General features: G+C 42.6%; 1 protein-coding gene across 6 annotated transcripts in view; it reads left to right on the top strand.

Moving 5' to 3' along the window:
• TXNDC11 (thioredoxin domain containing 11) overlaps positions 1 to 15,765 on the top strand; it is a 58,914-nt gene that overhangs the window by 20,242 nt on the left and 22,907 nt on the right. For all 6 annotated transcript variants that reach the window (XM_045874986.3, XM_045874983.3, XM_045874982.3 and 3 more), the window contains one exon: positions 3,413 to 3,506. In XM_045874986.3, coding sequence (XP_045730942.1) covers positions 3,413 to 3,506 — 94 coding nt within the window. The remainder of the gene's footprint in view (positions 1 to 3,412; positions 3,507 to 15,765) is intronic.

The following is a 15,765-nucleotide window of genomic DNA, read 5'->3' as shown; positions in this document are numbered from 1 at the left end:
TCCTCCCAAAATGCCTGTCTGCCCGGAACCTCAGCATTGGCCTTATTGGGAGATAGGGTCTTTACAGGTGTCGTTAGTTAAGGATCTCGAGATGAAAGCATCCTGGACTTAGAGCAGGTCCTAAAGACACCCAGTAACTGGTGTCTGTATAAGAAGAGGAGAGGACACAGAGACACCGGCGAGAAGGCCATGTGAAGCCACAGGCAGACACGGGAGTGGTGCAGCCACAGGCCAGGGAATGTCTGGAGCCACCAAAAGCTGGGGAAGAGGCAAGGAAGGATTCTTCCTCGGAGCCTGCAGAGAGAGCACAGTCCTGCTGCCCTCCTGATTCCGCACTGCTAGCCTCTAGAACTGTGAGAATAAATGTGTTGTTTGAGGCCACTGAGTTTGAGGTAATTTGTTAGGGCAGCTCTAGGAAACTAATGTACAAGGTCGTTTCAGATAAGTGCCCACAGGAAAATGAAGGAGGGTGATGTGGTAGACGCAAGGGCAGGGAGGAATGGTATAACTGATTTAGAAGACAGGGAAGCCTTTCCTCTGAGGAAAGGATGTCGCAGCAGAAACTTCCACTGAAGCCTGTGTGTGAGGCAGCCCTGAGGAAAGATGGAGGGAGTGCTTCAGGAGGAGGGAACAGGAAGTCAGAGGTCCTAAGGAAGGACTAGGACTGGTGGAGCCAGAGCAGAGGGCACAGTGGTAGGAGAGGAGGTCACAGAGGTGTCTTCCTACTGTCGTGGGTCCCGATTAAACCTGACCGTGACACGCGTGAGGGAAGAGCACGGGCACTTGAGCTCCTGTGTCCGCTCATCTGGTGGCCAGTTAAGCATCCAGGAATGGACCAGTAGGACCCTGGGGGTGGAAGACCTTCACACGTTGGTAAGCATCCGAGTGAGGAGGGACAGCCTGTGGATCGGCAGGTCTTGCTCCCCAACTTCAGCCCAGCGTCAGGCAGGTCTACGTGCTCGGCCGGCTCATCTGAAAGAGCCTCACAGGGGCGGGGTCTGGACAGAGTCGTCTGCCTGGCAGTGGGCCCTGGGTTTATTTGCTGCTGAGCAAACTATGGGCCTGGACCTAGAAAGGTCCTTGTGTGTGAATATGCACTTTTTTGTTTGAAATATTTTAAGGTTCATTCTCAAACATGCCGGTTTTCAAAATTTAATACAGACCATTAATGGTATTGTGCATATTTGAAAAATAACACTTGAAATAGACTTTGCCTGTTCCTTGTGTTCTGAATGGCTAGTTTTTTACAATTTCTGTAGCTTTGTATCATCCCCTGTAGTTGTTGAGTCTTATGGTCTTCATTTCTTTGGCAATGAGAAGTGAAAATAATTTTGCAGATGGGATTACTTGCTTTGTATTGTTTATGGGATTGCTTTGGTCAAAGTGCTTGAAAATTGCAGTGCTGGTTCTTTTGAAGATGAGGCTCCTTCCTCCAAACTACGAAGGCCCTTGGAAAACTGCAGCTGTGAGGCTGTCAACAAGAAGAAATTCTTCCCTTATAGAGGTGTCCACCCTGTTACTTGTTTTGAAAGGTTGAGTTTGGGTTTTCCTTGAAGACTTCGAATTCGCATTTTCCTTACTTCACTACTATGTGTACCCGTTCATATGTATGCATGAACATGTGTAGTTGCACCATGCGTGTAGACAGATGCATGCTTGTGGGCCATGTGTCCACTCTTAGCATGAGTGAGAAGAGGGCTGAAATTGACCTCATTTAATTTTTAGCCACGAAACAGTTATTAATATGTAGGATGAATTTATTCCATTTGATTTTGGTTTGGAAGATTGGTCAGAATTTAAAGAAACTTAAATGAGTCTGTTGTCTTTCTGTTAGTTTCCATTTTTGTTATCTTTTGTGCCCAATATTAACGAAGTGACTAGAATTTCTAAAGATGTTGTCTTTCTTTGTTTTCGGTAGAAGCGCTTATTACACTGTCATAGCCTTGTTTGAAACCGTAAGAACCCAAACACTGTAATTCTACTTGAAGTCAGTTCTGGGTCGGCTTGTTAAAAACATGTTGAAGGAGTTTAGCAGAAAAAATGTTGTTTTCTGATTTCCTCAGTTGTTTGAGAAATAAATTTATGTGCTGTTTTCTTTTTTTTAGATATTAGGATTAAACATTCTGACTCTCTGTTTCTAAAAACCAGTTGGTTTATTTAAAATTGAATCTTAAAATAAGCAAGTGTATTAGATTTGAAAGGGTGTGTTTTCCACTACAGATCAGAAATTTCCCCTTTTTTTACAGTGTACTGATGTAAAATTTTACCAACAGATTAAATTTCTACTTTACCTTTGGGATCTGATTTTGTCCCAGTGATCAGATCAGCTCCATTTACTTATTAAGCATGTGCTTTAGGGCCAGAAAGGGGTCTTTACATTTGCCTAGTGCTTTATCAAGCTCATTCTTCTCAGTAACCTTGTGATGAATTGTCCCCATTTGCCAGAGAAGGAGGCTGAGGCTTTCCATTGAAGTGTCCACCCAAGACCATTCAGTGTCAGACTCCAGGCCCAGCACTCTTTCCCCAGGGATCTCACAGTTTGGCTTTTAGGGCAGATACGATTATCACAGGATGCCACCAGACAGAATTTGTGCCACAGGGCCTTCAAGAGAAGGAAGCAGTTACCCTGACGTGGAAGGCAGGATTGGTCTGGTAGGAGACAATTAATTGGTTTGGCAGAACGCAGGGGTGTTCTGTGCTAAAGCTTAGATAAGTGGATTGAGCAGGTGGAAAGAAACTTGTGGGAGTGGAGGAGCAAGAGGGTAAGAGATGGGCCTTCCACAGACTGACCTGACCAGAGAGGAAGGTTGTCATTGTATAATGTGGGGGTCTGGGTATGGGGGCAAAGAGCCCCTGGAAGGATGACCTTGAACACTAGCTGAGCCAGTCTCATTTAACCTGATTTCCCTAAGTGTGAAGGCATGTTTAGAGTAAATGAGAGGAAGCGATTGAGGAAGAAATCTGAGAAAGGTTATAAAGAAATCATTGATTTAGTTTGCCTAGAGGCACTAAACAAAAGGCATGAGTTACTCGTCTTGATGGTGAGGTTTCTAGCCAGGGATCTAGAAGAACTCTAAGCAGGGCGCCTGGGTGGCTCAGATCGTTAAGCGTCTGCCTAAGAACTGTAAGCAGAGGGTGGAGAGATCGATCCACTTAGGGAGAGGGAAGGAAGTTTCAGCTCTGAATGCCCCTGTGAACGCTCTGCGTCTCCATCCCTTACCCTGTTGGTTGTGTAGATGGAGGGAAAGCTCAGTACTGTTCGCAACTTTGTTCATGTGGTTAGCCTTCTTAAAAAATGAAACACAACAAATTGCAGTTGCCAAATAATGATGGCATGTCCAGATATAAAATATTCCTGTGACGCAGTGGCCTCTGGTCCCTCAGTCACCTCATTCTGCTCTTGTTCCTGCAGCCTGGAGTCCTCGGCTACTTTGAGTTCAGTGGCTCGCCCCAGCCTCCTGGTTATCTGACCTTCTTCACTTCAGCACTGCACTCACTAAAGAAAGGTAAAAATAATTCCTATCCAGACATTGGTACTTGCAACAAATGTGTGTATATTTAGATCTTCTTTTACATATGTTACCCTTATGATTCTATATTTAAATTTCCCAATTCCTTTTCTCTGTATTTATATAAAATACACTGTTTTGTGTTCTGTTGGCAAACAAAATACTATGCTATTTCAAATACAGTCTAGTCTCTAAGATTTGTAGCTTTTTAAACTGTGGTTTGATCATACTGTGTCTGCAATTATATATTTTGCAGTTGAAAATTTATACCATAACCTTTCTGAGTGTATAGTTACAAGTTTTGGTCAGAATTTTAGTGGTTATATTACCAGTTGGATATACCATAATTTGGGAATACATTTCCTTTGGGGAGTATTTTTACAAGTATAAAAGTCATATCACATTACAGCATAAGTATGCATATATATATATATATATATGTATGTATATGTATAATTTTGTTTTATTTGTTTATACTCAGCTGAATCATACATTATTTGAGGTCCCTACTTTTTAAATGAAACATTGTGTCCTGCCCATCTTTTCATGTTGTTCCATGTTCTTCTCTGTAACAGTCATGACCTCCTGTCAGTTTTCTGTTGGATACACTTTCATCTGCTCACTTGTCTGTCTTCTCTGATACACTTTCATCTGCTCACTTGTCTGTCTTCTGTTACCGTGCTGGTCCAGGCCCATTCCCCCACCCCTGGACTAGGCCAGTGGACCCTCAGCTGGTACCCACTCTTGCCCCTTCTTCCTCACATTAGGGTCCATTCTCCCCAGCCTCTAGGGCCCAGGTCTCCACTTGTCAGACCCCAATTCATCCTTCAGGGTCCAGTCAAATACCACTTCTACAGTTTCCCCCGATCTCAGTTGGGTATCCTATTGCTTCTCATTTGTAGCACTTAACATAGTTTATATTTATGTATGAAGTTATGAGATTTGTTTAATGTCTGTCTTCTTCCTCAGACTGTGCAATTTCTGAGGGTGGGGCCCGTGTCTTCAGGAAGTGCTTTTCCTCCAGCATCTGGCACATAGCAGGGGTTCAGTCACTGTTTGCCAAGTGAGCGATCAGAGTGATGGCTGTGTCATCTTTCCCCCAGTAGATCAACCAAAAATATGTAACTGTCCTTCTGTTACTGGGTATTAGATTGCTTCCATATTTTGAGGGGAGGAGGATTAGAATAGTATACTAGTAATACATCAAACAGTCATATGACTGGCCATTTTAAGATAGACACTGTCTTAGGGTTGTATGCATAGAGAACTACTGCATTCGTGTTTTTCACTAGGGACGTTAAGAGAGGAAATCAGGCTGTCACATAAGTATGTGTCTGTCCACTTGAAAGACTGAGCTGCCCAGATTCAGGTGACTAAGAAGACTTAGTGTGAGTTAAAATTTTGAAAGCAGCATACTGCCAACATAAAAAAGCTTGAGAAGCCGGTACTCAAAAATGTTTTTAGAAAATGAAAGCCCCGGGGCGCCTGGGTGGCTCAGTCGTTAAGCGTCTGCCTTCGGCTCAGGTCATGATCCCAGAGTCCTGGGATCGAGCCCCGCATCGGGCTCCCTGCTCAGCGGGGAGTCTGCTTCTCCTTCTCCGTCTACCACTCTGCCTACTTGTGCTCTCTCTCTGTCAAATAAATAAATAAAATCTTTAAAAAAACAAAAAACAGGGCGCCTGGGTGGCTCAGTTGGTTGAGCGACTGCCTTCAGCTCAGGTCATGATCCTGGAGTCCCTGGATCGAGTCCCGCATCGGGCTCCCTGCTCTGCGGGAGGCCTGCTTCTCCCTCTCCCACTCCCCCTGCTTGTGTTCCCTCTCTTGCTGTGTCTCTCTCTGTCAAATAAATAAAATCTTTAAAAAAAAAAGAAAAAAAAAGAAAGAAAATGAAAGCCCTGGGGCGCCAAGTGGCTCAGATGGTTAAGCATCTGCCTTTAGCTCTGGTCGTGATCTCTAGGTCCTGGCATTGAGCCCCGTGTTGGACTCCCAGCTCAGTGTGGAGTCTGCTTCTCCCTCTGCTTCCCCTCCCTGCTCATGCTCTCTCTCTCTCTATCTCTCTGTCTCAAATGAATAAATAAAATCTAAAAAAAGAAAAAAAAATGAAAGCCCCCTCAGAGATCTCAAGCGAAAACTGTACGTGAAAGGCCAGTCTGCAATCACTTCCTCATCGACATGATGGTAGCATTCAAGTTCTTAAGTTGAAGAGGACATTTCGAGATGGTGGAAGGATGTTTTATTATCTGGTTAGCTTATGTTGTGTGCTAATGATTCATCTTAAATTACTTTTTCATTCAGAGGTTTTCAAAATATTACTTCTTTTTTGGAAGAACCTTTCCAAGTACAAGATACAGTAATCTTTTAGCCCCCTTTTTTTCTTTTCTTTTTTTAAGCAAAGGAAGGTGATAAATGGGTAAAAACTATTTGAAGGAACAAAGTAAACCTCTTTGGTCGAATCCCTAATATTGACAAATGATCACAGGCAGTTTCTTCTCAGAATAAATCTAGTCTCTGATTACCTTGGCTACATTTCTTCCCTAGCTTGTGACTCTAGTGGGGTCTGGTAAAATCCTTTTGCATATGAACTTTGCAAGAGCGGAGATTCATTCTAATTCATCATTTTTCACTTCGTTTTTGTGGGTAAGCTCTCACTTAAGTTTAATGAACCATTTTTAGAAGAAAAAGACAAGTTTGGAATGATGACTTCCCATAATATGTGCACTAAAACCTTGCTTTGGGCATCTGGTTTTTTCCTCCACTTTTCTTTCTCATACCCAGAAGTCAGACAGTATTTTACTTATTAATAGTAGCTGTTCAGTAAGAGAAATGTGTGCACACTTTTTTTTTAATGTTATAGTTTGAAATGTAAATTATAGGTCAAGGTTGTATTTAGATTGTGTACAACAAATTGAGGCCTAAGGCACATTTGCCTCACTTAACAATTGGTTATGGAGAGCTTAACTAAAGAAGTGTTTAGTCTGTTGTGGTAGAAAGCAGATGTCCTGGTTTAACATGCCACAAGTGTTTACAGAATGCACGTATCTTTCCATTGCCTTTATTTTTTTTAATTGTCTTAGAAATAGCCAGGACGCTCTCTAACATTTGTCTTAAGGTAGCTGGCTGGCATGAGTGGACAAGTATTTTGAGAACGTACCGTGTCTAGGTGTGGAGGGTGTGCTATGAGAGAGTACATGCCTACCTCAAGAATGCGTGAGTTTAGTTGTTTTTTTTTTTTAAAGATTTTATTTATTTATTTGAGACGGAGAGAATGGGAGAGAGAGAGCACATGAGAGGGGGGAGGGTCAGAGGCAGAAGCAGGCTCCCTGCCGAGCAGGGAGCCCGATGCGGGACTCGATCCAGGGACTCCAGGATCATGACCTGAGCCGAAGGCAGTCGCTTAACCAACTGAGCCACCCAGGCGCCCCTGCGTGAGTTTAGTTGTAAGATCTGCTTCCGTGGTACTTTGCTCCCTCCCTTAAGACCGTTTCTGTAACATTTGATACTTTTACACATTATTGTAAGGGAATTAGGGAAAATTGGCTTTCCGCCTGAGCACTTAATAGTGATTGCTTTCTCTTTTTGTTGTTTTAACTGTTTCCTTTCATCTCAGTTATCTGGGTCCTTCACCCCTTGATTGCAGTCTTGGTGCTGATCTCTCTGTTGATGGAGGCCTGCCTGTTAGGTGGTGGGGGCGGTGCTGCTTTGTCATATTTCTGTCCGTTATTTTCCTGGCTGTGTTACTGTCACCGTTTTTTATATAGCAGTTCTGTATTTTCTTTCTTTCTTTCTTTCTTTTTTTTTTTTTTTTAGATTTTATCTATTTATTAGAGAGAGAGAGTGAGAGAGAGTGCACAAGAGGGGGTAGGGTCAGAGGGAGAAGCAGACTCCCCACTGAGCAGGGAGTCCGATGCGGGACTCGATCCCGGGACACCAGGATCATGACCTGAGCCGAAGGCAGTTGCTTAACCAACTGAGCCACCCAGGCACCCAGCAGTTCTGTGTTTTCATGTAGTTTAATCTGTGGTTCTTTTTCTCGATTTCAGTGTTGTAGTTAAAAGGTTGAATGAATGACTATAATAAAGGGCACTTGACCTTGAAATTGCTCAAGTGAGAGTGATTGAAGCAGTGAGATACTAAGTCACTTTGGATCCCTTCCCACCACCACCACTTCTCCTCGTGCCTGGCCTTTTGGGTTCCTTAGACCAGGGTGTAGGCATCGCTCACGACAGGACTGCGTTGGCCCCTTCCTGAAGCATTCTTCTTTCTCTGTCTTTCCACTGTCTTTTCTCTGTCCCCTGACACTGGAATCCTAAGGAACTGAACTGAAATTCACATGGTACTTAAATGTTACCTTGAAATACACTAATCCATTAACTAAGGATGTCGTTTCTACTTTATTCTGCCACCGTTAGGAATTCCTAAACTTAGTTGACTGGGGAACCTTGTGGCCTTAGTTTTCTAAGGAACACCCTTTGGGAACTACTGTTGTAATGAATTTTTTAAAGAGGAATTTAGTAGAGGACGAACTGCTAATTCCAGTGTAGGGTCTCTCTACTCCACCAGGTGGCGTCCAGTGGAGCTGTGCTTTGCTGGTAGAATTGAGTCAGGATGCATACAAAGCGCTCTCCTCCATATCCTTGTTCATGAATAAAGCTTTTTTGGGAGCACTTTTCTGTTAGATTGTGAAATTTTATGTAATATCCGGAAGTCCAGAGAGGAGGATTTTCTTATTCTGTAAGTGACACACATTCTTAAAGGTATTGAGAAAACAAGGGACTGATTTCTTAGGCAAGGTTGATTCTGAGATTGCTTTTTTTTTTTCCTTGGGTTCCTGGATCTAACTCTTGAGAGTTTGGATCAGGCATTGGGCTTAACAGTTCTCTGTGAATGAAATAGGTTCTAGGATTGCTTGGTATTCTTAGATAATCTCATTCATTGTCACTGTACTTGTAGAGGGAAATCTTTTCCTGTCTCCTTGAGTTCTAAGGCCCTCTGGGTACTGATTAATACACATTAGCGTGAGTTAGAAATTCCATACTTTTTGTTCCTGTGCCTAAAACTGACTTTTTTTTGTGATGTTGCTATCATTTTAGCAAGGATGTCCTCCTCATGTTTCACAGGAGATGCTTTTCTTCCCCTTGTGGCTTATCTCTTAAGCCTTGTAAATACCGCTAGGTAAGAATTAAGGCCAGACCTCCCCGCATAAGTTATATTCAGAAACATGACTTTTTAATTCAACAAATATTTGAGGATCTACTATGTGCTCCAACTAGAAAGATGAAAAAAAAAACTAGTTCCCCAACATACAGTACCACCAGAGAGTGAGGCAGACAGGCAGGCTTGCCTACAATGTGAGACTGGGGACAGGTTTGTGACAGGTTGTTGGAGTGTGGAGGCGGGACATCCACATCAGATCACGGATAGTTCAGAGGAAGTGGTGCTGGGGTGGGGAGGTTTTCCGGGAGAATGAGGTGTCAGCCTTCAGGTAAGTGTGTAAGGAACTAGAAGGAAGATAGAGAGGGGCTCTGGAAAGCAAAAGGTATGCAGGAAGCTCCAAACCAAATTTAGTCATTTATAGATATTTAGATTCCTTGAACCTATGTATTTTAAAAATAGGACCATCTTCACTTTCTGTTTTGTGATCTTTTCTACTTTTGGAAGATTGTCCTTTTTAGGGAGTGTGTGTGTATCCTATTTCTTCAAGGTTTTTGGTTTGCTTCTTTGATGTTTTTGAAGCTAAGATAAGATTCCAGACAAAGAACCAAAAATATTTAAATCTTAAAAAACTCTCAGGGATCACCTTCTATAATAAAGTCACAAGCTTACAGTGAAACAACTCAGTGCAGACAAACCCAGTTCTGGTCTCTACTTGACCACTTTTTATGTAAAGGTGGGTATGGTAAGCTCTTACTAGGCTGAGCCCTTCCGTTAGTCAAGCCCTTTATCTGGATGATGCAATCTTCACTCTTTGAAGTAGAAACTGTGAATATGTCATTGTGACTGTCTCTGGTGAGGAAACAGGCTCTGAGGAGACTGTTAACTGACCCGAGGTCACTGTGGCGGGCAGAATGGTGGCTCCCCAGAGATGCCCCTGTTCTAATCACCAGAACCTATGAACATGGTGCGTCGCATGGCAAGGGAGAATTGAGGTTGCATGTGGAATTGGGTTGCTAATCAGCTGACCTTGAGAACAGGAGATTATCCTGGATTATCTGAGTGGGCCCAGTGTCATCAGGAGGATCCTTAAAATTGGAATTGAGAGGCAAAGAACAGTGTCAAAGTGATGCAATTTGAGAAGGACTTGTCCAGCCCTTGCTGTCTTTGAAGGTGGGAGGGGCCACAAGCCAAGGAGTGCAGGCAGCCTGTGGAGGCTGGTGACCGGAAGGAGATGGATTCTCCCCAAGAGCCAGAGGGATCATGCCCTACTGACACCTTGATTATAGCCCTTGAGGCCCGTTTTGGACTTCTGACCTCCAGAACTGTGAGGTAAATAGTCTTTTTAATCTACTAAATTTGTGGTAATTTGTGAGAGTAGAGGTAGCAAATGAATACAGTCGCATACCAGTAAATGAGCTGGGATAGGAACCCAGGACCATGTTACTCCCATTTACTGTTGTACACTCCTGGGATGAGGCAGGGGGCACAGGATGGTGATTCCTGCCTCCTGGCCTTTGCCCATGATACTGCTTTAACTAGAATACCTTTCCCTAGTTAATATCCACCTCCCTAATTTTTCAAGGCCTAGCTGAAGTCCTTGGGGTATTTATAAATTCTGCCTCGCTAGCATAATGTCTAGTACATTACGGGCATCAAATGGAGATTTCCATACCACCGGTCCTTTCCTGGAGCTCACGAGTTGGCTGTGCACCCACTTAGCAACTAGTATTATTTTCTAATTTTCCCCTGAACTTTATTAGTATCTTCCTAACAAGAAGTTCCCATAGGCCCGGACTGAGTCTCTTAATAAGTCATTTTAGTAGCCGGTGTCCTGTGTGACCCATGACCCCTTCCAACTGGTCTTCATGTTCCCTGTCTGGAAGATGAGGGAGCTGTGCCCTGATCGCCTCTAAAAGACACTTCAGCTTGAGAATGCACTGGCCCTTGGCCTGTTTTTGTAGGCCTGGGAGGTAAGAATTGCTTTCATATTTGTAAAGGGTTGTTTGCAAGAAAAAAATAAAAAAAGAACGTGTGACCCTTGTGCTAGACCCTAGTAAGAACAGCCTTAAATGGGGATGGAGGAGGGATTTGTAAGCGGATGGGTTTCTTTTGTGAAGTCTTTCCTTCCCTGAAGGTGTTAAAACAAAAAGGAATTTAATTGAAATACGTGTGAGAGGGGCGCCTGGGGTGGCTCAGTCGGTTAAGCAGCTGCCTTTGGCTCAGGTCATGATCCCAGGGTCCTGGGATCGAGCCCCACATCGGGCTCCCTGCTCTGCGGGAAGCCTGCGTCTCCCTCTCCCACTCCCCCTCCTTGTGTTCCTGCTCTCGCTCTCTCTCTCTCCGTCAAATAAATAAATAAAATCTTAAAAAAAAAAAAAAAAAGAAATACGTGTGAGAGAAGTACTTGATCATTTTAATATTGTGCTTTGGTGAAATACGGATGGTGTGAGGGTGTTTACTGTCATTAGTATATGTGACAGTGCATATTTAGCTCTGCAGTTTGTGTTCCCCTAAAACAACATATTTGGAACTGCATTTCTCTCCTCCCTAACTCACAAGAAATTAAAAGTCCCAGTGAAGGAGTTCTGTGTTTACTTAGCATTTAGCCATATTGTGGCAGGCACCAGAATGTGCATGTCTCTGTGGTGCCCAAATGCCAGAGAATTTTCTGGATAATTGTTTTGTGCTTTATATTAAGAATTTTGAAAATACACAAGGCTCAGAGTCAAATTTCTAGTGACAAAATGCAAGTAATTGTTATAGTTCGTATGTTGGATGCAAACATTTCTGTAGTCTATTACATTTCTTTGAAGGTTTTTTTTCATTTGGATGGATGTATTTATTATTGGAAATGTGGGAAGTCATCCACTGAATAATTATAAATCACTATATAAATGCTAAGTAACACGGGGGCGGGTTGTTACCCTTTTTATGTATTCCTGTTGTTTCCCTTTTCCTGCCTTGTCTAAAACCTTGGAAAGAAGAGTGGGAAAGCAGTTCATAAAAATGGCAGAGTATAGAGTAAAGTGAGGCTTGTTTCCAGGGTGGAAGGTACCATGATGCAGGTTTGCTTTTTGGAAATGTCACTACTTCCCAGAGTAAAGAAGGGAAAGAAATTTTCCCAGGGAGTCAGTGACTTCTTAGCCATGCTGGTGAAAAGCCACAGGACTTAATCCAGTGGTATTTAGTTTTGAAGTATCATGCTTTATTTATTAGCCGTTCTCCTCATGAGTATTTTACATGACCTGATACTCCATTTTATTCCACAATCCCTAAGAGATTAGCTCACACAGATGTCTGCTGGATAGCACATGGCCAGTCCTGGTATAAAAATTTCCTCACTGCTCAGCTCCAGCATTTCTCTTCATTCTTTGAGTATATCCTTGGGTGCCTTACTTTGCAGTGCACCAAGTGCTGTTAGCTCTAGGCCTCTGAGAGAGAATTAATTTCAGATGCTCAGCAGTTTATACAAGGTCTAGAGATCCACCTTTTCCTTTCTGAAGGAGAGATAAGGTCACACTTTTAAAAATAAAATTAATAATTCTCTGCTGTTGGAGGGGTTCTTGTGGGAAAAAAAATGTAAGAAATATTCTCTTAGGTGTCCTTCCCAGATCATTGACCATTATTAAGACTTGCTATTGGGTTTATCATATCAGCCTAAGTTTCTTCCCGAGTTTACATGAATCTTGCTTTTTCACAATTACCACCCTGGCATAGTCCAATAGAAATATAACATGAACCACATAGGTATTTTAAAATTTTCTGGTTGGCTACATTAAAAGTTAAGAAGAAGTTGGTAAAAATAACTTATGTATATAAAATAATACATTTAACCCACTGTATCCAAATTATTACCATTTTAACATACAATCAATATAAAAGCTGTTGAGATATTATATATATACATATTTTTGAACCTAGTCTTTTATACTTTTACACTAGTTATTTATACTTTTACATTTAACAGCACATTTTAATTCAGATGCTGAAATTTCATTGGAAGTACTTAATCTGTATTTAGATTACATAAAGATTACGGTGGGAAAATGATTTACATACTCAAGTTGTTTTAAACATACTTAAAAGTTTTCTAATGACTGAGTTGAGTCGGTCAATTTGATTTAAAATTAAATTAGTTAAGGGGCACCTGGGTGGCTCAGTCGTTAAGCGTCTGCCTTTGGCTCAGGTCATGATCCCAGGGTCCTGGAATCGAGCCCCGCATTGGGCTCCCTGCTCAGCGGGAGGCCTGCTTCTCCCTCTCCCACTCCCCCGTTTGTGTTCCCTCTCTCGCTGTGTCTATCAAATAAATAAAATCTTAAAAAAAAAATTAAATCATTTAAAATGAAATAAAGTTAAAAATCTAGTCCTTCACTCACATTTATTTATTTTAAGATTTTATTTATTTATTTATTGGGGGGGAACAAGTAGGGGGAGGGGTAGAGGGAGAAGCAGACTCGCCTGCCGAGCAGGGAGCCTGATGCAGGGCTCGATCCCAGGACCCTGGGATCATGACCTGAGCTGAGGGCAGACGCTTAACGACTGAGCCACCCAGGTGCCCCTCACTCGCATTTAAAGTGCACATTAGCCATATGTTGCTAGTGGCTAATGTATAGGACCGTGCAATTCTGGACATAGGCCTCATTATCCAAGTGTCCAAGGGTAAAGCAATTTTTTCTTGAGCTACTGAGTCTCCTGCGAGCACATCCCTGAGTTAATATTTCAGATTCGTGTCCCTGGTTATCTGTTAGTTGGTGAGTGTGAGTTGTGTAACTTTGCTTCAGGCAAATTTATTATTATTATTATTATTACTATTTTTTTGAGAGAGCTCAAGAGAGCGTGTGCACAAGTGTGCGAGTGGGGGAGGGGGAGGGGGAAAGGGAGGGAGATTTTTTTTTTTAAAAGGTTTTATTTATTTGAGACAGAGATAGCGAGAGAGAGCACGAGCAGGGGGTGGGGGTGGAGAGGGAGAATCAGGCTCCCCGATGAGCAGGGAGCCCGAAGTGGGGCTCAATCCCAGGACTCTGGAATCATGACCTGAGCCGAAGGCTGATGCCCAACCAACTGAGCCGCCCCGGCGCCCCAGGGAGAGAGACTCTTAAGCAGATTCCATGCTGAGTGCAGAGCCTGCTCGGGGCTCGATCTCATGACCTGAACCGAAATCAAAAGTTAGACACTCAACCGTCTCAGCCACCCAGGTACCCCTATTAGTAATTTTAAAACCGTTGAAAATCTGTTCTCTTTCTTAATAAAGGAAACTATTTGTTACTCTTTCTGGACTGTTTGAGAATTTTAACATTTTGCCTCCTTGAGGTAGTAGATTTTCCCTCAGTATATGTGCTTTACCCCAATACTAAACTGAAGTTTTCATATTAAAAATTGAATTTAAGGCAAGTGGTTTTAAGCAAAATAAAATAGTCTGATATTAAAATGTTATGCAAAAGCCCCAAAACAAAAGTCTTGATGTAAACCAGAAAGATCGCGATGAGCCAGATGCATCTGAGTAGAAGCCAGATGGAATTTCAGATTCTTCCATCCTGGATGTGTCTTTGGTGGTTGCCATGAGGTAAATGGTGACAGTGGTGTTTGGAAGGCACGGGAAGGTCAACAGAAGCTATATACCTAAGGGGAGTGTGGGAAGCAGGGGTGGAGCTTTCCGTTAGTGGCAGAGAACAACCCCAACCTCAAAGATAGCAAGGGGTAAACCTGTATAAGTACTGAAAGTAGACAAGATTTTTTTTTTAAGATTTTATTTATTAATTTAAGACATACAGATAGAGAGCGTGAGCAGGGGAAGAGGCAGAGGGAGAGGGAGAAGCCGACTCCCCGCTGAACCAGTAGCCTGATGTGGGGCTCGATCCCAGGACTCTGGGATCATGACCTGAGCCGAAGGCAGACGCTTAGCCATCTGAGCCACCCAGGCGCCCCTGAAAGTAGACAAGATTAATGGATCAAATCAAGGTCATTTATTATTCAGAGCACACAAACAGTGATGTGGTGCCGTAGGCCTAGATGGTGGCTGTGTTTGTGGTGGGCTGCCTTGTAGCTGAGGGACCCAGAGCCAGGGACTCAGCACCTTTTGTAGCAAGCGGCCAATAAGCCAGTCTTCATGCTGTGGTCAACTCGACCTCCTTAGCTGCCTGACTGACCAGCTACAGAAACTGGTTTTAACTACTGGTTTTACCCCGACGTTCTTTCCTGGTCTTGGTACATCTTGCAAGTGGTCTTTGTGACGCCTTTCACTAAATGATTAATAGAGACTTGAAACTGGCCAGTTACCTGGCTAAGAAGAGTTTATTGAGATTTTTAAAAAAATTAATTGAACAGGATGTATGTCATTGTTGGACCTTATTTTGGTGGGGGAGGGGAAAGCGTTATTTCAAATTTATTTTTATTTTTTATTTTTTTAAAGATTTTTATTTATTTATTTGACAGAGAGAGAGAGGGAACACAAGCAAGGGGAGTGGGAGAGGGAGAAGCAGGCTCCCCGCGGAGCAGGGAGCCCGATGCGGGACTCGATCCCAGGACCCTGGGATCATGACCTGAGCCGAAGGCAGACGCTCAATGACTGAGAGACCCAGGCGCCCCCCAAATTTATTTTTAATTCAACGAATTCAGAGTCCTTAATTAAAATATTGAAGCTTCACCACCTTTAGGACAAAATTACTCATTTTAGAAATGACAGAGACTCCTACTGTAGAAAGCCTTGGAGCCCTTGCTTAACAGAGAATGTTCTGGATGTGGAGGTGAGAAGCGTTATTTTTTTGTGTGTCTTTCTTAACACTATAAACTTCTTCTGCTAATTCAAGTACTCCTTGTACACATGACAGTGCAAATTTAAGTGGCCTCTTCTAGCAAGGTTTCCGCTATATGCAGGAACTTAAAATAGATGTGTGAATTTCATAGATATCTCTGTATGTGAAAAGTAAAGTTTTAAAATTGTGATATGTTTGGGCATGTTTGAATCTGCTGTGTGCAGGCAGGCTGTCCCTTCTTAATGCAGTTAAACAGGTTTTTTGAACAGGCCCTTTCAACTTTTGGATCAGCCTGTCACTTTATTTTTTTTTTTTAAACATTTTATTTATTTATTCATAAGAGACAGAAG

Source organism: Mirounga angustirostris, unplaced genomic scaffold, assembly GCF_029215605.1.
Source record: "Mirounga angustirostris isolate CCGP_5_RB_7025 unplaced genomic scaffold, mMirAng1.0.hap1 SCAF_5, whole genome shotgun sequence".
Lineage (NCBI taxonomy): Eukaryota > Metazoa > Chordata > Mammalia > Carnivora > Phocidae > Mirounga > Mirounga angustirostris.
Note: the sequence above shows the minus strand (reverse complement) of the source record. Positions and strands in the feature narration are given on the sequence as shown.